Genomic DNA, 24,879 nt, shown 5'->3' on the forward strand with positions numbered 1-24,879 from the left:
GTAGTAAGGTTACTGGACATTTTGGAGCCTCCTCCCTACAGCCCCTTCCTCTCCCATGAGCCCAGATCTCTCTTTAGCAGCACTTTATGGACCCCCAGCTACTTTCAGATCTCACTTTCTGTTGCATGCTGAAGTGAACGATGGTTAAACTCAGTGGTGCCCCCCCCCCGTTTCCGTGTCTTTTTGTCTGTTCTTTCAGCTCTCAGGTTTGAAACACCTCAACTCCCTAGCACCACAGCTTGCATTCCCATCAGCAGTTCAGCCCTTCAGCTTTCTGAAGTAGATACTTTGAATTTCATGCAGTTTAGTTAGGTGTCTGTGTTTCTGGTGTGATTTTTAAAACCTAAGGTCAAGTCCATGCTGCATGTTACGTCCATGTGGTGCCTAGTACAGTAGCTAGATCATTCACCAGGGCTCAGAGGCACTGCTGCAATCCAAAGAACAAATAAATAAAATGAAAGCTCTGTTGGCACTTTTGGAAGATTATGATTTTGCCCCAGTGCCTGCGTACTAGTGTATAAATGTAAATGTCGCTTATACTGTCTACTAGCAAAGATCTCCCAAACAGTAGGGAAATAAATAGTGTGTGAGTGTGTGTAAAGACGATTCAACAATAACAATAATACCAAACAATTTTCAGATTTATCCTTTCATATATTACATACTTTAGACACTGAAATACAGAATAATTTTCATGCAGCTTCCTTCTCTACATAACAAATCGTCTTTTCCATTCATGTCCAGCATGATATTAACAGACATTCAGGACTTCACATTTAAATTCACTGCATTCAAGAATACGGTTGTTGTTTTTTTAAACTCTGCCATTTTAAAATAATTGTACAAATGAAGCTGTCTGGCAACAAATGTCTCTCTCTATTGCACATGCTCCTTTGTGACTAGCCAGCAGCCCTACTGTAGCTTTTACACAAGCAAAATTAGAAGAGAAGAGCTGGATGGATTATGGCTTTCAGGCTATAAATAGAAACTGGAGGAGAACACAGAGGGAGCTCACAGACATGCCCAACAACTACAGTAACAGGTATGTACTGAACGAGGAGCCCTGGCTATGTCCTGCACTCGGGTTGCTAAAATGGTTCGTATAGTGTATGGGACTTTTGATAGTACAGATGACGGCGCTATCCTGGAGTCTTTCACTGTTGGGAACATCCTGCTTACTGTCGGAACACAATGCACCTAACACAAACAAGCTGCTATATCTGCCATAAGAACATACATTGTTCTGGCATCTGGCCAGCGATACCTGGCTTCCAGGAACATTTAACTGTGCTTTTTCATTTCATGCACGGTAAGAGAAAGTGGGGCTGTTTGGGAAGATCCCTGACCACGACACCTACAATTTGGTGCACAAGTACCAAGGTGCTAGGTACCTTAAAACACATATGGTAGATAAATCTACAGGAAATGCTTCAGCCCAAAGCCAAGTTTCTTATTGCACAATTAAAGATGAGACTGAGAGAGCAAATGTTAGTCTCAAGCCCTGTGACTAATAAGCACTGGTGCATTTAATACCTGGTCACTAAGGGACAGATTTTTAAAGATAGTTAAGCATCTAGGGGGATTTTTCAAAATCACCTCGGTGCTTAAAACTCATTGATTTCAATGAGTGTTAGGCTCCTGGACGCTTTTGGTGCCTAAATACCTGTAAAAATCTGTCCCTAAGAAGTAAGTGATTCAAAGGTGAAACACAGGATTCCAATGCTGGAATAACTGCTGGGCAAGGTGCATAATGTTTAGCCATTCTGAAATCTATGCAGTGCTCAAAGAAAATTGAATCAGAGCTTGGAAGGGGAGTTTGCTGTCCCCATGAGCTCCTGCTTCCCTAAGACTGTTCCTCTGGGCTCCTGTTAACCCAAGCAGCAAGCTCACAACACTTTCACTGTGTGAGCGGTTAACTGACACAGCACGGTGTCTGGAGGGCAGCCAGGAGCGTGGCACCAAAGATGTCTGAAACCTGGCACGCCTCTGTCACTTGGCTGGCAGATGCTGACCATGTCCCTGACGTATTGGGAGCATTTCAGTTTTGGCTTCCGAGGGACTGGTCAGGTTGCAGGAGCCAGGCAGACACACACAGCCAGAATGTCACAGAGAGGAAGAAAAGGCAGTTTCACTATAGCCTCTCAAGCAAAGATTGGTAAGAATAACCCCAAAAGCAACCATTTACCCTCGTCAAGCCTTTAAAAAGCAGTGAGAGACACCAGCGGAGTGGACTGGACTAAAGTCAAATGGATTCTATAAAGCCTTAATGGAGTTACACGAGGTATGCGTTTTGGCCCATTAAAGCAGGATATAACATACAGGTGCCAGCTATTATAGCAGGCAAACATTTCAGTGCTAGCAAACCTCAGTACCATGGAAAGGGCTCCACTCTATGAGCCAGATTTTCTGGACTGCCAGATTCACTCTTCACAGCTTACCTAAAGCAGCCAGAGATTGCCACTGGAAAATTACCCACAAATAGGGGGAATCTGTGGGCGTAAAGCTGGAAAAGGCTGCTCTGCTGTTGTGGCTTCATTACCTGGTTTTACGAGAACCTCCGCTCCCTGTATGGTGAGGAGGAAGGGCAGTGGGCACAGGGGAATGGAATGGGTGGAACAAGGCTTTTGCTACGTCTGATTCTCCAGCGGCGGTGTAAGTTACAGCTGCCCACTACAGCTTGCACTTGAGCTGGATGCACATAACTGGGAATAAGGAGGCCATGACTGGCTCTCTGACAGCTTCCCCTCTCTACTCTGCGCTTGGCTGAGCTTACATGAAGAACCAACCCCTAGGAGAAGTATCAAGAGCACCCCTGGGAGCCCATGAGCCTCTCATACAAACAGTTCAAGAGAAGTAGCTGTATACGTTTTAAAATGTACATGAACCACTATAAGCAAGCTATGAAGAGAACCAGTTCAGAATAAATAATTCCAAAAGCAATGCCCCAAAGTCAGGTGTATAACAAGTCACTGATTAAGTATGAGGAGGAGCTTTCCTTCCCAATCTGTTAAATGATTAACAGCCCATTATTGCTCAAGAGGTTGGTGGCTATTTAAGACACTTTATACCATAAACAACATGAGCACTGAGATGAGGAAATAAAATGTCATCTGGCTTCTGAAAACAGAACTTAATTAATCATATTAAGGCCAATCTTATTTCAGAGTCAGGTTTAGAGGCAAAGAGTTGAGAGGATTATAGCGAGGTAGACATTGTTTAGGTGAAGAAGGACTAAAGAAGAAATATAGTTAAGTATTAAACTGGTGTCTGGTACTGCTCAGAGAGAAACAGAATATAAAACCAGTTTGTAACACTTTAAATTAGGGTTCCCAAATACATGCCATTTAGCCTTGAAAAATACCAACCAATTGTTAAACTTTCACTGAGATGTATCAGTCCTTTGTCTCATGGGAGTGATGACACAACAGTCCGTATAGACACACCTGGAGCAGCTGAGGCGCAAGGCATGACAGAGTACTTCTGCACCCCTAATGTGTCTGTAATTTTGCCTGTCAAACATGCACACTGTGAGGGATCACTGCATTTATCAAACAATCAATGGCTAATTCTGGGGAAACCCCATTCTCTAGACCGGCATGTACCACCTTTAAATGAAGGCCCTTTTTAAGTACTAAACTTTTTGGCCCAAGTTTTCAGACTTGGGTGTCTAAACTCAGGCACTTAAATCCAGATTAGGGCACCTGAATAAGTGGCATGATCAAAACCAATAACATATCATGGTGTTTTAGGCTTCAACTCACTAAACTCATGCTCTCAAGCGGCACGTATGTTCCCATATTATGTGGCTGGAAAACCTATTGCAGTTAAAAATCAACTCTCGTTCAAAAAGATTAACGGCCCTGTGCTGCACCTGAGTGGATGGGATTACAAAAACCAATAACTGAATCTCATCACTGACACACACAGCACCAGTGCCCCTTCTCTGAATGGATGAGGTTATCTGAACCACAACTAGCGGGGTAGCTAAATGAGAGGAAAACAGAAGCTGATTGTGCAGGACAAGACAGTCAGAAGTTACATTTGCTCCTGTTAGGTGTATATTTCCCCCAATAAAAGTGCTCCAAAGATTTCTTTAGTATTTGTCTAAAATTAAAAATAAATCAAAAGTGATGACTTTGATGGAAAAAGGGCAGCAGAGAGGAGGGGAGAAATCTTCAGAAATTAACACATTATTTGCTCATACTCTATTTTACTGTTCCATGAATAAAGGGCTTGTAAAAGATTAATGAATTATTGGGTTAATGAATGATTGACAGATTTTAATATGTGGTTAATCAAACATTATAGATTATTACAGAGGCCAGAAGGTCAATAGGTGGCTTTTAACTAGAGCCTTGTGCAATCAGAATTTTTATTTTATTTTTTTAGAAAATCCACAACAATTTAAATGGCAAAGTACTCAATTTCATGGTGTTTGAGTGGAATTAATTTTACAATTAATGTTAGTGAATTTCAAAGATGGAGTGAAGTTTACAACTAAATTGAGTCAATTTCAAGGTTGGGAACTGATTCCATCCTTGAAATTGACTAACATTACTTGTAAAATTCTTCCTGCCCTTTAAATTGACTACTATGTGTAAAATTTATTCTATCCTTGAAATTGACTCAATTTAGTTGTAAAATTCATTTTGTCCCTGAAATTGACTAACATTCATGGTCTGGGGCCGGGGGCATTTTTACGATTTCCGAGGTCTCCATGAAATTGTGATTTAATGAGGGTCCTAGTTATAACCATCTATAACACCTTCTGCTTACAACAATCTATAATGCATAGTACTCATGTCTGTAACATGTGTATAATATCTATTAATATTTTATTAACCCTTTATAAGCCATTAATAAATGGAATCATAATATACAGTGTGATCCATTCTTTTTAAAAGAAGCTTTCAAAATGGTTTGTCTAAGTAGCATATCACTGGGGATGCTCTCAAGAGATGGCAAAGGGCATTGTGGTATAAATAAATGCTACCCTTCTAAGCAAAAATGCAGGGCAAACTGTTTTTAACAAATGAAGTGAACAAGAAACATCAACTGAATTTCCTGCTTTAGTGTGAAAACTTTTCACTACACAACCAAGAGCAGTGTATTCTCCTTAACCCCCACCTCTTCTGTCTCAAGAAAAGAGAAACATCTCAGGATATTTTCCAACCACCAGCCACCTTTACTTATTCCCAGACTATAACATAGTGGATTTGATTTCCTCAGGGCCTTTCCAAAACTTCTCACGTGTCTGAGTTTTGAAGTTGCGCTTGCTGAACTCCTTGGAGATTTCCAGGAAGGTCTTCCCCTTTGTCTCGGGAAGGAAAAAACTGACATATAGAGCACTGCAGACACAAACCGTGAAGAATGGAAGGTAGCAGAAGTGAGCAAGACCTTCCTGCAGGGAGAAAAAAAGGAAAAGTGTTGGAAACGTACCACAGTATGAGGCAAATCCCCTCTACAAATCCTCTCCTGCATATAATAGCTTCAATCATGAAATATTTCTGCACTGACTTAAGGATCTTACAAACATGAGTAAGCAGCTCTCCCCTAAAAGGACTAACAGCAAGATACTTATCTCTGACAATATTATCTTGCTTCGTTTGTGTTATAAACATTGGTCCTGACTGGCAACAGATTGTAGCTACTGAAGGGGAAAGTTTGGGAGATATGTACCTTCTCCTAACCCTCAATATAGCTCATGCTAAAGAATGATGTAAAAACAGACTCTCTTTTCAGAATTCACTGTTGGACATAATACAGGAGCACTTATTGTGAAGATCCACAATCTCTCCAGTCCCAACCTCTTCCCAAAGGAGTCACTTTAGGGAATAGGGGAGTCTCCTCTCCCAACCTTTCCAAGTTGGGGACAGAATGGGAATGTTGGCTGTCAGGGACTCAAAACTATTCCAACCCCAGCCTCTTCCAGCAGAAATCACTATAGGGAAGCAGTAGGAATCTTGGCTAAGAGAGAGCTCACAACTACTCCAGTCACAACTTCTAGCCAAAGTCACTATCGACAGAGCTGGAGTGCTGGCTGCCTGAGACTTGCAGATACTTCAGACCCAGTCTCTTCCAGTAAGCATTGCTGTAAGCTGCAGTGCAAGAGCACTTGTTTGTGAACTAAAAAACAGTAGATGGCTGTACCAGCTTCCAAACCTACCACAATGAATGGAAAGGCCATTCCAACTGCAAAGAGATTGGACCAGAGCAGAGAGCCACAGATCATGTAAGCAGCTGGACGAGACATTTGATCAAAAATCTCTGTCGGCAAAACTCCTGTCACACCAGCTAGAAAAAGGATTTGGAAACAAATTTGTAATATGTCTGAAATGTTAAAACTAGAAAACATATGCTGACAAATATGTAAAGGGATATAAAAAGGACAGGGACCATTGATTACATTGCCAATTATTCTCACTAGTCAACACGGCCAGAATACATAGTAATGGACGTAACTGCACCAGGGAAGTTTTAGGGTGAATATTAAGAACTGCCTAATTATACAAGCCATCTGGCAATGGAATGAGCTGCCAAGAAAGGTTTTGTAATCAGAATCACTCCTTATTTTGAAGGCTAGACTGGCATGGGCAGCTTAAAAATAATGTAATCAAGCCTGAGACGTTGCAGGGACATGAGCTAGATGACTCATTGGAAGTTACTTCCAACCCAAATGATTTTATGACAGTTAGACTTGATTCTCCTCTTGCTTGCACCTGTTTTATATTGACATGAGCAGAGAATCATGTCCACATTACATATCAACACAGCACACATCATGTGCATACACACAACCACACCTGTACACACTGCCTGGCTCTGAGAAAAACGGCAAGCTCATCAGTTAAAAAAACACGTGAAAATGTGTTTCAATTTATATTCAAAGAAATTTACAAAATAATACAGCTCAACAACCTTTAAAGCCATACAGTGAAAGAGTGAAGCAATAAGAGCACTTGGTTATAGTCCTAATGAACTGGTTAGCAAATCCAGGAACTGCTGCCTATTGTCACAAATTAGACAAGAAGTTACTACCTACACAAGGTTGTTTTTATGCTTCAAGTTTCCTTTCACACTTTGTGTCTTCAGGACTCCAAGAGAACGTAAACAGAAATGGCTCCAGAGAATGATCGGTTGTCATTACACACCCTGAGACACAATCACAGTTGCCTACAAGCACTGCTGATGAAACTACAGGTAGTGAGTGTTCAAAATGTATTGTCCCTTTGTTTCATTCAAATGTGATGTGGCTAAGTACAGTCTTCAGCCCCTGCAGTCGCACAAGGGTTGAGTGAAAAACCTCAGACAACTGACCTGGTCCAATTCCAAAGCTCAGGATATAAGCGAAAATACAGGCCATGCTGAGGTACGGCATCCAGCTTATCCGACTCTATTTCCACAGAGAACAAGGGAACATAGGTTAAGGCACTTATAATTACTTGCCCCCTACTTAATATCCCCATCTGTGTCAGAGGCATAACCAGAATCCATTTCACTTAGATAATTCAATAGAGTTATTTTACCTGCTGGGATAAAGCAACCATGAAGACGATGGCCCATACTGCCATGAGGCTGTACCCGCCCAGAATCAGCAACCGCCGCCCAGCACGCTCTATTATTGCGTTCTGAAACAAAGCAACACGGGACACTTAGCTATTCATGCCTCTCATCCACATTCCTCCCTCTCTCCCATTTCAGGTATCATTGGTTAGCTTGCTGGGCAACCTACTTCCGGGGCACTACCCGTTCTTTAGGAAGAAGAGAAACTCATGCAATAATAAGGACTGTGTTGAGGAGATTCAGTCAGGCTGGGCAATAAGGAGATGTCAAGAATCTGTCACAATTGCAGACTGAACCCTTTTCCTGCAAATAGGCATGTATGAAGGAAAAAGCTGACATTCTCCGGGAGACAATTCATCCACCTCTCAAGCTGTGTGCTGCCCCAGAGATCGCAGGCAGAGGGAATAAAGTCATTCTTTGAGAGCATCCAGAAGAGAAATGTGAGTTCCCACAAGTTAGTGGAAATTAAGAGAAATTTTTGACTGCAAAGTACCAAGCAAAAGAGACAGGGGGTCTGTTTCTCTGGCTCTGTTTAAGTTTATTTTCTCTCTTGTCTATTTTACAGGAAAGAAAACTGACCAAAACGTACAATATCAGTACAACTGAATACAACACATTCTCTAAAAAAGAACAGGAGTACTTGTGGCACCTTAGAGACTAACCAATTTATCTGAGCATCAGCATTCGTGAGCTACAGCTCACTTCATCGGATGCATCCGATGAAGTGAGCGGTAGCGCACGAAAGCTGATGCTCAAATAAGATGCAGACTAACACGGCTGCTACTCTGAAACACGTTCTCTAGGAGTGCCGCATTTACTGTAAACTGCCGCAAGGTGACAGGGTTTCAGAACAGTACCGGTTTTACAGTACAGTCCCTAACTTGTGTTCTTAGGATGCTGCACTGTGAAGACAGACTGCAGATGCAAAGACTGCAAGCCATGACTTGAAAGGTAAGAGTCCGTTTCTGCAGCAGTGGAGGTAAGCCAACTGAACTGAACTGAACCGGACAGCTCCAGCTGTAGCATTCACTGGTCTTTTCTAGATAGCTCCTACATTACTATTGTCTCCAGCCACTAACTTTAAAAATGCTATTCTCTACTAACCTACGAGGCCTTGCCCACAGCAACGGTCAAGACAAACAATTACTCTGGCTCCAGTAGGTAAGTCGCATTTTAAATATTTATGTCTAATTGGAGAAGCTGGACTTCAGAGACTGGGGATACAGGAGAACTACGATACCTTCCAGTATTGTCATAGTCACAAACAAAAATCTTTGCTGGAGTCCACTGAAACGCTTTCAAACAGAACTCTTTTCTGGCAAACACCTTCTAAAAATACAGCACTTTTTAAAGTATTCAAGTAAGATGTCAAAATACCTGAAAATGAACACTGTGATATAGTGATTACAAATTATTTATACAGCAAAGTGTTTCTTTGGGAAGGAAGTTATTGTAGGTATGAAAGTTGCCTGATGTACATCGGTGGGGTTTGCTCACATACGCAAAATGCATTAGAGATTCTTACACAAGTAACGGCTGTGATCAATTCGCAGCACCCGGTGCCGATAATGAGATATTGGATTTTCTCATATGGAATTCCAGCCTCTTGGAACACATAGGAAGCATAAAAATACATCTAGGAAAAAAAGAAAGTGAACTGTAAGAGAAATTGCCCTGGAATTGCACATCACTGCCAGTCCCACCCCCTCAGACGCCACATTCCCCCTCCCAATCTGGAGAGTAACACTGTCACCCGGAGAACTGGCTACTTGTGCTGCCATTCAAACGGCTTCTCCACAGTGTCCATATGCAATCCATTCAGTAATGTGCATTCAGCAGCCAAACACCTGATATTTGCATCTGATGGTAGCAATGAAATGCTCTCTGCAAACAACTGCAAAACAGATCCGTAAAGTAACTGAAATGTTGTTTCAACAGTGCAGGCAAAGAGAAGTCCATCAACTACAGACCTCTCCCCAGAATAAAAATGACCCTTTCCATTATGCCCCATGTACCAGATATGACATGGGCCACTCATCAGCAATGCCAGGCACCCCTGCCACTCCATGTTTCCTGATATCTCAGAAGACCAGTATGCAAATATTTCTGTTACTGCATTTACGTTCCCATTTTCTTGTTTTCTAGTTTCTTGGGCATCTCAGTATGATCTCTCCTCATCCACCCTTTCCCGCCCATGAGTGGATGGCAAAAGGTTTTTGCCACATCAATTTAGGGGAACATCTGAGCAAGGACCACCTAGCCTTTGTACCCGCCTCTCTTTTTAGGCCACCATTTTACCTGCTCCTATTTCAATTATCTCCATCATTCCTCCTGCTTTGGTAGGTTCACAATGCTCTCTGGAGATCACCAAGAAGAACTCTGCAAGGGAAGCAGGCTAACTTGCCTTCCCCTACAGAACAGGGGGAGATTCTCAGCCTCTGTTTGCTCCAAAAGTGACAGTCTTCCTTGCATTGTTGTCTCACATCTGATACCTGCTGATGAAATGGTGGCTATCGTGCTTACCGAGTCATTTCCACAGAGCTGCATGGCGCTGCTCAGCACAATGATAGTTATTAGCTGCCATCTTACAGCTGGATTCTGGAACAGCTCCCACGGCCTCTTTGCCCTCTGACCTTTGATGGCAGCCTGTTCTGCTTGCATTTCCTCCAGCTCACTGCTCAGGTCATCATTACCTCTCAGCTTCTGCAGTGCTGTAAGGGAAAAGGTGCCATTTATCTACTTTATGGAAGCACTTTAACTTCATCAATTCATCTCCCTGTGGGAGTGAGGGATTGGGTGGCAAGTGACAATCACAGAAAGCAGTGTAGTGGTAGGACTTTGGGATCCAAGAAACCACCTTTGATAAGCAGAGAAAGCAAGATGTGCTATGCTTGATGAAACTATTAGAAAGTATGAGAGACTTTGGGGAGAAGGGATGACAAAACCCATGCAACTTTCTTATCAGGGAATATTTCCAACCAGTGCAATTTCAACTACCATGCTTCTGACTCTTATTGTGAGAATATTACTCTATGGTAGCTCTCCAATGAATCTAAGGGAGTTAAGATTTTTTGGTGCACAGCACATGTGTAATGGAAACTAATTCCAACCTGGTCCATGTCTGGAGATCTGAATGTTACAAATGTCAACAAATTTCCTTATATGAAGAGGATTCAGATTTGGTCACTGAAATCTTCATCTAGCCTTTCTTTGATATCATAGTTACAGACTATATACAAAGTTAAGTAGGTCTCCTTAAACAGAGAACAGGTTACATGATAATTGCCTTTGGACTCACTATATGTAGTGAAAAAGTCATTTGCAGCAACAGATAAGTACCTTAACAGGTCAAAAACCAGTTATCGTGTAAACTGCACTCTAGTTTGGAAGAAAGAAATAATGATGTATTTACCCTGCCTGCCCTTTGCGTGACACTTATGGTAACTTACCAAAAAACATAACTGAGGGCAACATTCTCAAAAGGTGGAGGCCCCGGTCTGTGCCCAGGTACAAGTGCATGCTTGTTTGCACGTACAATTATTGCAACTGTCCACACAAATGGTGAGATGGCTGCCAACTTCGCAATATCCAAGTGCACATGCAGCTAAGGTTACACTTTTGTGTTCGCATTTTATGCACAAAGAACATGGGCCTCTATTTTGAAAAATGTCACCCTAAATGTTCAGCAGAAAGTGGCCTAGACATTGATTGGGCTAACGCGTTTGGTACTCGCTAAAGGAGGCCAGTAGCACTACAGGAGAGAATACTGACTGTGGAAAAAAACATACCTTTCAAGCTGCTTGCTCCAGGCCAAACATGCTGGACTAAGCTATGCAACATATTAAGAATGTACAACAAAACCAACATCAGTTTGTTTGCACGGTCCGTAAATCTTGCCCCCTGAATCGGACATTGACGCGACCACTTTACGCTCACCACAGATGCAGGATTCCTTGTCACCTCGGTCAATCAAGAGGTACCTTGGGCTTTCTGGTAACCAAGGCAGAGTCATCAGCTGGATCAAACCCGGCACCACATTGCTAGCCAAAAGAAGAGGCCAGCTCTCCTCTCCCCCTAATAGTTCTCTGAAGAAAAATAAAACATAATTAAGATAAATCAATCAAATATTTCATAAGACGAAATGCAGTGTTTGGAGCTGGCTGGGTGACCTGGTGGCAGCACAACGCGGTGTGGGAGAGCTGGGTTTGACTCTCTCTCTGGGCTTTGTAGGGCATCTCTCTCCTGAGGTCCCTTCCAACCCTGCTATTCTGTGATTCTATGATTTGTGCATCATGCAAGAGAAGCAGCTGAGTTTGAAAGTGAAGGTGATGTGACCTTCTGCCTCACAAGTGACTCCTTGATAGGTGACCTATGAAACAGCAATGCCATTTGCCTCCACCTTAGAGGGACTGGCACCTGCCTGGAGGTTGGTTTGGTGCTGCGATGTGACAAGAGAGCAGGAGGTCAGAGACATAATGGAGGGTTAGAGAACTCCATCTGAACAGTCACAACCAGAGACACCAAAAGCTCACACTGTGATGCTGTGGGTCACACCACAACTTCCCACCAACCCATGCACCAAAACTATAGCCCATCTTGCTGTTTTTATATGTTGGACAGTTGCATTTAAAGGAAAAGCTGTCCTGCCAACCTGGAGAGATGGGACATGATTAAAAAAATCTCCTCGTTGGGAGAAGGAATTCATCCACAGGTCTAGATGGGGAAATAAGAAATCCAAGGACAGAGGAATTTGGGGGAATTCCAGAACAATGAGACCTCCCTGGAACATTTTAAGCACAAGGGAAGGGAGGGAGAGTGCACTTTTAGAACGTGGCTGGCTCAAAGAGGGTGGTGGTGAAGACTGCTGTAGCAGTCTTTCTGGGCTGAAGATCCAGTGTGGTAATCATTCTGGTACTGAGGGTTTTTCATTCCACTCGTGAGGTTTCACCCATATACATTTTCCTCTGTTCACATTTCACTCTTGGCTGCCTGTTCTGCTTCTGCTGGGATGGTTGGATCAACCCCAGTGACTGTTGCACACAACAGGGAGATTCTACTGCTACTTCAGGGTAGCCGGATCAAAGTGAGCAGTGTACAGTTTAATGGACAGGGGTGATCCAGGAACACTGGGGCAGCGCATATATTTCGGGGCTGACAGAGCAGCAGGTTTACAAGTTGACTATGTTCAGGAGGCCCGTTCTGAAACATGTGGAGCCTCTTCTGACACAAGGCAAAATGCAAGTTGGAATAAAAAAGTGCAACTCCCATTGGTGTTCCTGGGCCAAAATCAGAGGTGGCATAAATGGTGGTGCAAGTTACACACTGGGTATAAGGGGCAAAGGAGTGTAACTTGGAGGAAGCAGTATGGCTTAATTGATGGAGCATAGGCCTGGGACTCAGAAGACTGAGGTTCTATTCCTGGCTCTGCTGCGTGACCCTGGGCAAGTCATTTCACTGATGTGTACCTCAGTTTCCTCATATGTAAAATGGGGATAATGACACTGACCTCATTTGTAAAGTGCTTTTGGCTCCACTGATGGAGAGCTAGGTATGGTTATTACCCCCCTTTGATAGTCAATGGGTATGAAAGAAAGCAGCTTTTCCACCAAGGGTAGCAGTGGTGGCATTGTAGCAGGAAAAGCAACTAACACAAGTCTTGCCACACATACGCACTTACATCTTCTCCCCTAACATGCAAAGCCACATTCAGCCCTGGGGTACACAGGCAGATTTCCCACTGAAGTCCATGTCACAGCAAAATTTGGTCCACAGAGTCCCAAATTCATGCAAGTTGCGCTCATTTTGTACATCCATTGAATGCCGAGTGAGTGAAAACAGTGCTGTCACCTACACCCAGAAAATCTACACCGGGCTACCCATAAATTAGGTGACACATCTGAGGGTGGGTAAGTCCTTAATTTTGTGTGTGTATTTCAGTGTCACAAAGTGTTACAAGCAGTGGGTGGGTCCTGAAAAATCACCAAAAAATCTGTGATATGATTTATGGACAGTCCTCATCATCACTGATGTCACTGCTGAATTTGGTCCCTAGGCTCAAAACCATCATGCTGTCCCAGGGGTACGTAGGCATTTGAGCAGGAGAAGACAGGAGAGGAAAGAAAGAAGAGAGTTAGTGAATCAGAAACATAGGGAGGTCTATACATTACCTAATTCCAACAACTTGTCCCAGCACCAACCCCAGGGCAGTAAATGATGCAGAAGTCAAGGTCACTGCTCCTCTGACCTTCTTGGGAGCACTTTCCCCCAGGTACATGGGCTGAATGTTCATGCTCACACCTGGAGAAGACAGACAAACACTGACCTCAGCTTATGCTCTCAAGATGTAAAAGAGAAAAAAGAAAAATTAAAACAGCCCCTAGATGAGGTAGTTAGCTGTATTCTCTCTGCTTGTTACAGAGTATGCTGCTTACAGTGATCTCTCAATGCCTGTTACTTACACCAATATACTTCCATTCCCTCTAATTCACTGTGTCAGTTTTGGTAAATATGTATTAAGGTATGTAATGCGGGCTAATGAAAAGCAATTTCACATTTTTAAAGCTACATAGAGTATCATTACTGTGCATTATTAAAGCTGCAGCTTTATTTTAATTTTGGTGCCCTCAAAGTGAGGGACTAATAGTGCTGGCTAGAGGCAGATATGGGGTAAATTTTCTGCCACACCTCTAAATGGCTTCCATTTGCGTCATGCAAAACGGTGCATGCACATATCTGGCTGTTTGCTCTTTAAAAAGTCTAACCCTTGCATGCAAGCCAGTGTTGGAATTTGTAAACACACAAGCTTTTCAAAAGGTTTGCAGGAGAGGGAGCACATTTCTTCATTAGTGTTCACAGAGATGCTAAAATTGTTCAAGGGCTGAGGGGGGTGTTTGCACCAGCAAAGTGCAGGTATGTGTGTGTGGAACTGAATGTGCATAAGTGGAAAGCAGGGGCTACGATCAGGCCTACATGTGGGTAAGCTCAATGGAAGATTTCCAGCATAGTTTGGCCTACACCCCAGAATATAACCTGCAGCACTCCCTGCTATTCCATTCCTGGCACTATCCTGTTCTTATTATTTTATATTACAGTAGAGCCTAGAGGCCCCAAGGAAGATTGAGGCCCCCTTGCTAGGTGTAGTAAGAGACAGTCTCTGCCCTAAAGAGCTACAATCTAAATAGACAAGACAGACAAAAGGTGGGAGAAAGAAAGTACTGTTATTCCCACTTTACAGATAGGGAAATGAGGCAAAGAAATTAAATAGCTTACCCCAGATCTCACATTAAGGCAGAACTTGGGAATTGAATCCAGGTCTCCTGAATCCCAGTCCAGTGCCTTAACCACAAAACCATCCTTTTTATTAGGGGTTAGTATGAGATCAAACATATTCAATTTGTGACAATATTGGATGTGGGGACCCACATCTTCAAAAGTGAGCTGCTAATGCACTAACTCTTCTGTGCTCATGAAGCAATGGCCATTAACCAAGTCAACCTGGGAGTATGTAAACCAGTCTCCGGTGGTGAGCTGAATGATACAGACATTCCATATGTGCAAGTAATTCTTGTCACTACAAATAGCCCTTAGGAGAATTATCTTGCGTGTGTAGGTATGTTTCTGGAGTACCCAGATATTAGGCATAGACTTTGATAAGGGCTTCTGCATAATATGCTTCAGAAGCATATTGTGAAATGTTACATGGAAGAAGCCATATATTGGCTGACAATCCAGGTTTATGTCACCTCTGAATGGCAGGGAAAGGAGACTGGCATATTCTTCTGGTGCCAGGGGTCATGAGTTCAATGCCAAATGAAGCACCAGGGACTGCAGAGCACATCAGAAACCGTTTTAATGCCACAGACATTTATATTTGTACGGTGTTTCTAAAGTCCTCATTACCACAGTATCACTGTTCCTTACCAGCATTGATTCCAGTGAAAAATCTGCCGAGCATGATCATCTCGAAGGATTTGGCCATCCGGCTGAACCCTGAGAAGACTGCAGCTATGATCACAAACGCGTTATTCAGCAGCAACGATGTCTTCCTTCGGAGAGAATAAAAACAGAACTGAAGGGTCAGATTTCACCAGGTCTGGTTATTAGAGCGATTGGTGGGACACAGCAGTCCAATTTTCCAAATTTGAAAGTTTGTCAGGGTGCCCATTTCTATAGCAGCACATTCAGATGGGCACTTAGGGCCCAAATACCTCTGTCTGGTGCCTACATGGCAAGTGTCCAGTTATGAAAACTGGGTTTGACATTGGCAAATAAACTGTCATCTGCATTGCACAGTGCATGGCGGAGTTAGGGACGGTTCAACTGGAGTGGAATTCATTGTGAACGAAGATAACTGATGATTGCAGGACCAGATTCAGGGAACCAGGAGGGCATCATCACACTGATAATCCTGATTCGTTGCTCCTGCTCTTACATTTAACAAAATCCCTTTTTAATGAAACATAAGAATCATAAAATCATTATGAACATCTCCAAGAAACAGGGTGAGTTCTGGATGACAGCACCACTACTTAGCCCATGATTACCTCCTGAAATGGTAAAACTGGTTCCTTCAGTACATAAGGGGGAGATGCAATTTTTACCGAATGCCATACTAGAGCTGGAAAGAGAGGCAAGTACAGTGTCACTTTCTGTGGTTTCACGATAAAAATATTGATTGTTCTTTCAGAGAGAAGGGGAGGTTATACCACGTGTGAAATCTGCAGAAAGGGTAATACAGATTTTTTTTATAGGCTCCCAAGCACAGGGAAGAAAAGGAACTTGAAAGACTCAATGGATAACCACATTTTAAAGATATTTCAGTCTGAGAAGCAGGAATGGCCTGTGTGAACTAAAGTGACTGCAGACCAGTGCTCTGTGATGCAACTGTCCCAGGGTCGCTCTTCTTGTAAGTACCTTATGCTGCCTCAAGCTATGGATTCCGTGCAGCATTCCTACCACTTCCCACTCTCCATTTTGGAGAAAAGCTCTCCATTAATTCTGTGCCTGTTTCCTGCTTAAATTAGATGAAGAGAAGCTGGTGACTGCACACTTGCCTGCTGTATGTTATGTTATGCTGGTGGAGCAGAAAGCCATACCTAGACATTTTTCCAGTGGTGCAAAGTACTGTGCTGTGTTGGATGATGAGAATTGAAATGCTACCATTCAAGGTAGATTCCTTTAAGGGCTAATGCCAGATTGTATGGTCTTGTTTTCTTAGGTTAAGAATGAACTTCATGTGTTTCAGCTGAGTTAGGTAATTTGGAATTGGGCTCTTTTCAGTTTAACATCCAAATGTTTAGGCACTCGATTAATGCAAAACAATCTACAAAGTTCAAGGTGAAAATCCAAAGGCCTCTTACCTTCCCAGCTTGATTGCCATGGGTCCTGCAATGAGAGCTCCAGCGAGTCCCCCCAGAGAATAGATAGAAACAATGAAAGACCACACTAGCAATATCACACCGCTGTCTAGAGATGCGCCTGTGCGTTCTAGCCACGTTTCATTTATAAACCTCTGAATGTACTGTAAGTGAAGGACAAGAGTCACTTTACTGTAGGATTAAAAATAAAGATCCCTGAGAAACAGCAAAGGTTTACTTCATATTAGGTATGATTTACGTGATGATCATGACTCCACAGTTCAGCTTGAAGAAAGCATTCAATTCCAAGCTGTATTTTTGACATCCCCCTATAAAATTTTAGTTGTTAAGAAGCCGTACTAGACAGATTGCCTTTACAAAGTGAAATTATCTTGCATATTTAAAAAAATGATCTAAATATATTTCATGGGCTCAATCCAAGCTTGATTTTGATGGGTGCAGGATTGGATCCTATACATTGAATGCTCCCAATAGCAAAATTAAAGGGGCTGCTCAGTACATAACTCATTTTAAACTAACCTTTCTCTCCCAATCATTTCATGTCCCCCAGAGTCACACCAGCAAGTTCCAGATCCCTTCGAACATACAGCATGTAGTATGCGGTATATTTCAGCTACCACAGAGCCCCAAGAGAGCTCGCCAGCAGGGAATCAGTTAAGTGGTTGTCATGTATTATGTAGCCTGGTTTTGCAAATGTTTTAAAAATTATTATTTTATGAAGTAAGACAAATTTATCTAACTTGTAACAAATGTTCTTCTAAGACTGGAAAGTTTCAGAATTATATTTGCTAAAGTTATGACTGATTTAAAAAGGTCCAGACCGGCGATCCTGTGGTCATAACCCCTTCTGGGTCTCAGCTGCAGCACCTCTACCATGATGCAAGAGTTAAATTATTAACTATGTAAAGGACACAAATCCTTCCTTTACTGTCCACCTTTAGTAGTCACTGGCTGAAGGGTTTTGGCAAAATATGCCTGTGTTTTCCCAGACTAAGGATCCCTGTGAGGATAACAGAGTTTAGACCTCACAAGATTCACTGTCTCAGGGGATGGCTGCAAAGGCCAGTAGAGCACTTACTGTAGTTGGAGCATTGATGATGGAGATGTTGTAGCCATATTGGAAAGTCCCTCCAATCCCAGCAGCACATACTGTAAGAAATAGGACCTTGCCTTGAAGCTAAGGTAAACCAAATAGAAATATATTAAAAAGACAGAAAATACTGATAGTTTTCTACTGCTGAAATATAAAATGCTTCAACAGGCACTTGGCCCAATAATTTGTCTGGGATGGTTTGAATGATAATAGGTGAACACAGGAGACATAATACTGGATCTAAAAAGGAAAGGTTCCAAAAGACAAAATAATCACACAAAGAGATTTTAAATTTTAAAGTGCCTACAAATTATTTTAAGAAGTAATTGCAGTTAGCGAGTTCAGGGCTGGTTCTCAGCAGCAGTGCTGAGAATGTCCAAAGTGATTTAACGTGTGCATTTCTAAAAGTCAGTTCCACATTCTGGAAATATCACTGCACAAGCATGCTCAGCTGTTAGAGCTCCCACCAGTTCAGCTCCCTACAAAAGTCTTTACTGACATGACGAATGTATTATACAAGCATTGACAAAGTTTAAAACACAGTAACAATATCCATCTGCAGTTAAATGTCTCCCTCAGATGGGGGTTCCATAGGGTACCAGGGTTTTATTTCATGGCCCTTTACAGATATTGTGAATTTCTGATTTGGTGGGATGCTATTTTTTCTGCCATCTCTTTCCTTTCACCGACAATCATGCTCAATTTTTCTCTTGATTTTGAATGGAAAGTCCTTTTCTGGTCATTTGAGGGTGTATCTTGTTTGCGCACCTTCATATTTTGTACATTGCAGCAGATGAATTCTTTCAGTTTCACTCTCTCCTGTCACAACGGGTTGCACAGCTTTTCTCTAAGTTTTCACTGTGCTTTCTGCTCACAGTCTGTGATCAGCAATTGTGCATCGGGTGAGGGTCTGCCTGCGTGTTCCCTGTTTACTGGGGCGAGGTATATGCTTAGGTGCTGGAACTAGTGGTGCTGGGGGTGCTGCCGCACCCCCCGGCTCGAGGTGGTTTAAGTGGGCTGTAGCCCACGAAAGCTTATGCTCTAATAAACGTTAGCCTCTAAGGTGCCACAAGCCCTCCTGTTCTTTTTACAGTCTATGCAGGGTTTACAGTTTGGTTCAATGGCTCTCAGCACCCCCACTATAAAAATTGTTCCAGTCCCCCTGCTTGTATGAGGTTTGTACTTGTCTGTTTCACTGTGATTTTTAATCAGTACTTCTGTCATAAATATAAAGGGAAGGGTAAACCCCTTTAAAATCCCTCCTGGCTAGAGGAAAACTCCTCTCACCTGTAAAGGGTTAAGAAGCTAAAGGTAACCTCGCTGGCACCTGACCAAAATGACCAATGAGGAGACAAGATACTTTCAAAAGCTGGGAGGAGGGAGAGAAACAAAGGGTCTCTGTCTGTCTATATGCTGCTTTTGTCGGGGATAGACCAGGAATGGAGTCTTAGAACTTTTAGTAAGTAATCTAGCTAGGTATGTGTTAGATTATGATTTCTTTAAATGGCTGAGAAAAGAATTGTGCTGAATAGAATAACTATTTCTGTCTGTGTATCTTTTTTGTAACTTAAGGTTTTGCCTCGAGGGATTCTCTATGTTTTGAATCTAATTATCCTGTAAGGTATCTACCATCCTGATTTTACAGAGGGGATTTCTTTACTTCTATTTACTCCTATTTCTATTAGAAGTCTTCTTGTAAGAAAACTGAATGCTTTGTCATTGTTCTCAGATCCAAGGGTTTGGGTCTGTGGTCACCTATGCAAATTGGTGAGGCTTTTTACCAAACCTTGTCCAGGAAGTGGGGTGCAAGGTTTTGGGAAGTATTTGTGGGGAAAGACGTTTCCAAACAGCTCTTCCCCAGTAACCAGTATTTGTTTGGTGGTGGTAGCGGCCAATCCAAGGAAAAAGGGTGGAATATTTTGTACCTTGGGGAAGTTTTGACCTAAGCTGGTAAAGATAAGCTTAGGAGGTTTTCATGCAGGTCCCCACATCTGTACCCTAGCGTTCAGAGTGGGGGAGGAACCTTGACAACTTCTCTGCTCATTGTCTTTTAAAACCTGTCTCGTCTTTCTAGTGTTCACTGGTGAATGGGACTGCCGCCTAGGCTTGGGAAGTTTGGTACCCCGGAGGCCTGCAGGAGATGCTATGTAGGTATGAACAATAGGATCACGCTTTTCGTGGAGGTAGTAAGTGCTGCTCTAGGGGAGATGGCCCCAGAGGCAGAGAACTCATTTTCTGTTTGTCCATCAGCAAAGGGATTTACCTTTTTTTTCCCTCTTACCCTACAATGGCCCTAAGTCGTAAGGGACAGTCCCACCCATGGAGCTCTCAACAACAAAAGGCAGTCAGGATGCAATTGACAGAATCAGGGATGTGCTGTGACACAGCAAGACCCTGCGAGGCTGCCCGCGGGGAAAGTGCCCCACAGCCACTGCAGGGTGCAGCAAAGAGCCGGGTGAAGTGCCCAGCGCTGGCTCTTCGGGGCAGGCCCGGGGCAGGGAACTGTGGGGCGGGGGAAAGCAGGTGGCAGGTGCCCCTGTCCGTACGAGCCCTACGGCCCCGCCGAGTGAGAGCGGAGCAGCTGCTGCCTGCGATGCACTTGGGCTGGGAGAGGTGAGCGGGGCCGGGCGCTAGCGGGGGGGACGCGGGAGCCGGGCAGGGCGCTGTGCTGGGGGATGCGGGACTCGGAGCCGGGCAGGGCGCTGTGCTGGGGGATGCGGGACTCGGAGCCGGGCAGGGCGCTGTGCTGGGGGACGCGGGACTCGGAGCCGGGCAGGGCGCTGTGCTGGGGGACGCGGGACTCGGAGCCGGGCGCTGTGCTGGGGGATGCGGGAGCCGGGCAGGGCGCTGTGCTGGGGGATGCGGGACTCGGAGCCGGGCGCTAGGGGATGCGGGACTCGGAGCTGGGCAGGGCGCGGCGCTGCGGGATGCGGGAGCGGGGTCAGGCGCGCCCCCGGTCACCTGGGCCTGCGCTCTGCAGTTCAGCCCCTCTTCTTCCTCCTCCTCCTCTTCCTCCATTCTGGGCTGGAGCTCCGCACGCCGCGGCCCGGGCAGGCTGGAGCCGGCTCCTGCAGGGCGGGCCCGGCGCGGCGCGGCGCCGGCGGCGGGGCGGAACAAGGAGCCGGACGCTCGCCGAGGCTCCTCCCTCGCAGCGCCGCAGCCCAGCTCCGGGGCGTGGGCCTGGCTGGCAGCGCTGCGGCAGAGAAACCCGCGGGGGTCAAGGCCTTAGCCCGGGCTGCGTGCGCCCTCCAGTGCCAGCGGTGTCCCGGCCCGGTGCCTGGCCAGTCATCCCCGACACTGCGGGCCTCGGGCCGGGCTCCTGCCCCTCGGCCCTTCCCGCGGCCTTTGGGAGCCCAACGTGAGTGCAAAGCGGCCGGCGCCTGCACACCGGTCCTGCCCCATGCCCAGGGCTCCTGGGGGGTACCCGGTACCAGCCGCAAACAGCAGCCGTGACTGCCTAGCCCGCAAACCCTGCGCGCCAGGCTCGTGTGTCTCCGTCCGATCCGCGCAAACCCGTGGGGCTCAGCGCTCGGGTTGTCTCCTGGCACCGCGCACAGAGGAGACCCCTCTGGACTGCTTGTGGCCCACAGTTCAGCAAACGCTAGGGGACAGCTGAGCACAGTGCCCCTCGCGCCCTGCTTAATGTTCCTGGGAAACTCTCCCACACGCTGTTCATAGAAGGCGGGGGAGGGGGGAGAAGATCTGTGAATGGGAGGGGGTGATTCTGGACCCTTCAAAGTTCTCCCCTTCACCCTCCCTCTCACACACACATTTTGCCCTGGCTTTTCAGGGGCGTCCCAAGCTTTGTCTCCCTCCATTAGGCAGTGATCATAGTAAACACCTGCACCGACAGAGCAGCCCTTTTAAAATGAAGGAAGAAAACACCTACTGGATAAACCTTGTACATAGTTTTAAAAATATATCCACCCTTTTGGGAAGGGGGTGGGGGAAATCAGGTATGTTTCTGCAACTGAGGGAGGGCTGTAGGATGAGTGAAGATGTATAGGTAAGAGTCTAGCTTTTACAATTCAAGGCTTCAGGCTGTGAGCAAGTAGTTATTTTACATAATGGGAAAGGTGTCTTCTATGTTTGCAAGAAAAAGATTTGATGTGTAAAGTGCAACATGAGGTGCAGTGATACACAACACCTTTACTCCATCAGATCTTTGGTTGTCTGTAGGGAAAAAAAAGCAGAAGCATAATTTTTCCAAGGTTAGAGAGTGGCCAGTATTTGAAAGGTGCGCATTTCAAATATATTGGTAGTTGCCAGAATGAACTTCAGGAAGAAACAGCCAACTTCCTTGGTTAATCTTTCAAGAGCTGTTAACACATTTTATAGTGCTGAATGATTAAAACACATGACAGTTTTCAAGTGCCCTTTGTTTCCTTGAGAAGTGAGACCTGATCGCCCACTTCTGAAAGCCTGGAGCCTTGTATGCCTTTTAGGAATTTGGCCTGCTACTCTCGTGGTTACATAAGTGATAAAAATGCCTGTTTTCTGTCTGCACAAGTGCTTCACCATTGCTCCCAGCAGTGCAGCTTACCTGTGCTGGGGCAATGGTGGGAGATCTCCTGAATAATGCTAAGGAAGAGACAGCCTTACTTTGATTCTTTGTCCTTGATTTGGAAGCAGAAGCGCATCGTAACTAATTAGACTCTCACAGTTTGTATGAAGAAAAGGAGGACTTGTGGCACCTTAGAGACTAACAAATTTATTTGAGTATAAGCTTTCATGAGCTACAGCTCACTTGCATCCAATGAAGTGAGCTGTAGCCCACGAAAGCTTAGGCTCAAATAAATTTGTTAGTCTCTAAGGTGTTACAAGTACTCTTGTTCTTTTTGTGGATACAGATTAACAGGGCTGCTACTCTGAAACCTGACAGTTTGTATGGTAACTTCCAACTTATCTGTATGTTTATATCTATCTTCTTACTATATGTTCCATTCTATACATCTGATGAAGTGGGCTGTAGCCCACGAAAGCTTATGCTCTAGTAAATTTGTTAGTCTCTAAGGTGCCACAAGTCCTCCTGTTCTTTTTGCCGATACAGACTAACACGGCTGCTACTCTGAAACAGAACATAATGGAGCACTTTTGCTTTCAAATTAAAGTACAAACTTTAATCTGCTACTCATACATGGGAGATGTGATTACTCAGTTTCCCCATATATATTATTGGAAAATTCTTGTTCCTTCTAATACCTTCAAATCAAATTCCAATTTTGAAAAGTCTAAGGTACTGTAATCTCTGTGGGAAACTTCTGCCCAGCTGTCAGTAACGTGTACTGCCTTAACTCATGATTACACTGTTGTTGCTGCAAAGCAAAGTCATACACTCTCAGAAAGGGATAATAGGCTAGATTTTAATCTCGGTTACACCAGTGTAAATCCATAGTAACTCCACTGACTTCAGAGTACTTACACTAGAATACATCCAAAATAACAACAGATCAGAATCTGTCTCTCTGTGAACCTTTCTTACTTTCCCCATCAGTTTTCCCCTTACCCTTCGTTTGTGGTACGTGAGTAGGTGAAAATAACCCATTCTCATGCCTGATAAAGAGGGGGTTCTCAAATCACAAATTCAGATAATCTTGGAGACTGAGCATCTCCACGCCTCAAAGCCTTCCTTTCAAAATCAGCATCTAACTGTGATCACACATTAGGATTCTCCCTCACTTTCCCAATCTCAGGGTAGAATTTCCCTCCTCTCCCTCCTCCACAGGTCCTGCATCACAGTCGTCTTCCTAGTCTGAGGAAACTTTTGGGGATGTCCCCTCAGAACCCATCAAAACAGCTCCCAGGTTAGCCAGAGAGTTGGCCGCAGCATGATATGAAGTGTTACTTCCCCAAAGTACTGAATATGCTGCCTCTGCACTGTTCTTGTCCCCGGCCAGTGCAGGGACATAGCGGTCAGTGCTAACCCTTGGCCAGTCCTTGCTTTCATTTGATTTGGGTAGTCTGTTATGATCTCATCAGTTACTTCATTATTTCTTTAAAAACCTTAATACTTGCAGAAGATGCTATACAAATCAGTAAATAATCATAAAAGGAGTACTTGTGGCACCTTAGAGACTAACCAATTTATTTGAGCATAAGCGAAGTGAGCTGTAGCTCACGAAAGCTTATGCTCAAATAAATTGGTTAGTCTCTAAGGTACCACAAATACTCCTTTTCTTTTTGCAAATACAGACTAACACGGCTGTTACTCTGAAACCTAAATAATAATAGTAGAATACAAAATTGTACCAGTCTCTGTAGTTTGTTCATTCTTCGCTGGTATGTTTCCTGTCTGTCTTTTTCTGATGAAAGAGTCTCTTGTACTTTGGGAAGAGTTCTAGAGGATTATTTAAATCTCCAATGCAGGAATGTGTGTATTTAGTCATCCATTAGATTGCGTTATAGACACTTGACTTGGCAGGTGACTTGCCAACTGAATTTACTTCTCAAAAAGGGGTTGCGTGATCATAGATGAGGGCTTGGTTGGTTGGTTTTATTGAAAACACATGATATGTATGCTGGGGGAAAGCCTGATATTCACTTAGGTAGGTTCATCCTTATGCATATCTGCCAGATTTCTTTAGACTTGGCTTCCTTACACAATTTGGGGGGGTTAGAGGACCTTTCTGGGTCAGGCAACGTTACGTTGAGGTTTGCACTGCATCATTTTCTGCCAAAGAGCATGTTCTGGGGTTTTATTACAGGATTCAGAACTTTTTAGAGGTTTTTTAATTCTCCAAGTTTGAGCATGACACTGCTACTGTATGTAGCAAGAGGTGATACATCTTCTGTTTTGGATTACTGTAAGCACCTGTGGTCAGGAACGGTCTCATAGTACTGAGAATG

The 24,879-nt window shown here is 44.1% G+C and overlaps 1 protein-coding gene across 2 annotated transcripts; it reads right to left on the reverse strand.

The window, feature by feature from the left end:
• Positions 1–623: 623 nt before the first annotated feature.
• On the reverse strand, positions 624–24,362 carry LOC125623228 (solute carrier family 2, facilitated glucose transporter member 11). Of its 2 annotated transcripts, none has more exons than XM_048822286.1 (12): positions 24,283–24,362; positions 18,019–18,117; positions 16,923–17,083; positions 15,484–15,608; positions 13,731–13,860; positions 11,500–11,648; positions 10,087–10,274; positions 9,089–9,199; positions 7,527–7,628; positions 7,318–7,393; positions 6,167–6,294; positions 624–5,401 (listed from the first exon to the last, which is right to left on the reverse strand). In XM_048822286.1, exons 1-12 carry the CDS (start codon positions 24,301–24,303, stop codon positions 5,201–5,203), a joined length of 1,491 nt encoding a protein of 496 aa, XP_048678243.1. In that variant the 5' UTR covers positions 24,304–24,362; the 3' UTR covers positions 624–5,200. The 2 variants fall into 2 exon arrangements, with proteins under 2 accessions (XP_048678243.1, XP_074976370.1); XM_075120269.1 differs by lacking the exon at positions 24,283–24,362 and adding an exon at positions 20,995–21,162.
• Positions 24,363–24,879: the final 517 nt, after the last annotated feature.

Source organism: Caretta caretta, chromosome 15 (genome assembly GCF_965140235.1).
Source record: "Caretta caretta isolate rCarCar2 chromosome 15, rCarCar1.hap1, whole genome shotgun sequence".
NCBI classification, from domain to species: Eukaryota; Metazoa; Chordata; order Testudines; family Cheloniidae; genus Caretta; species Caretta caretta.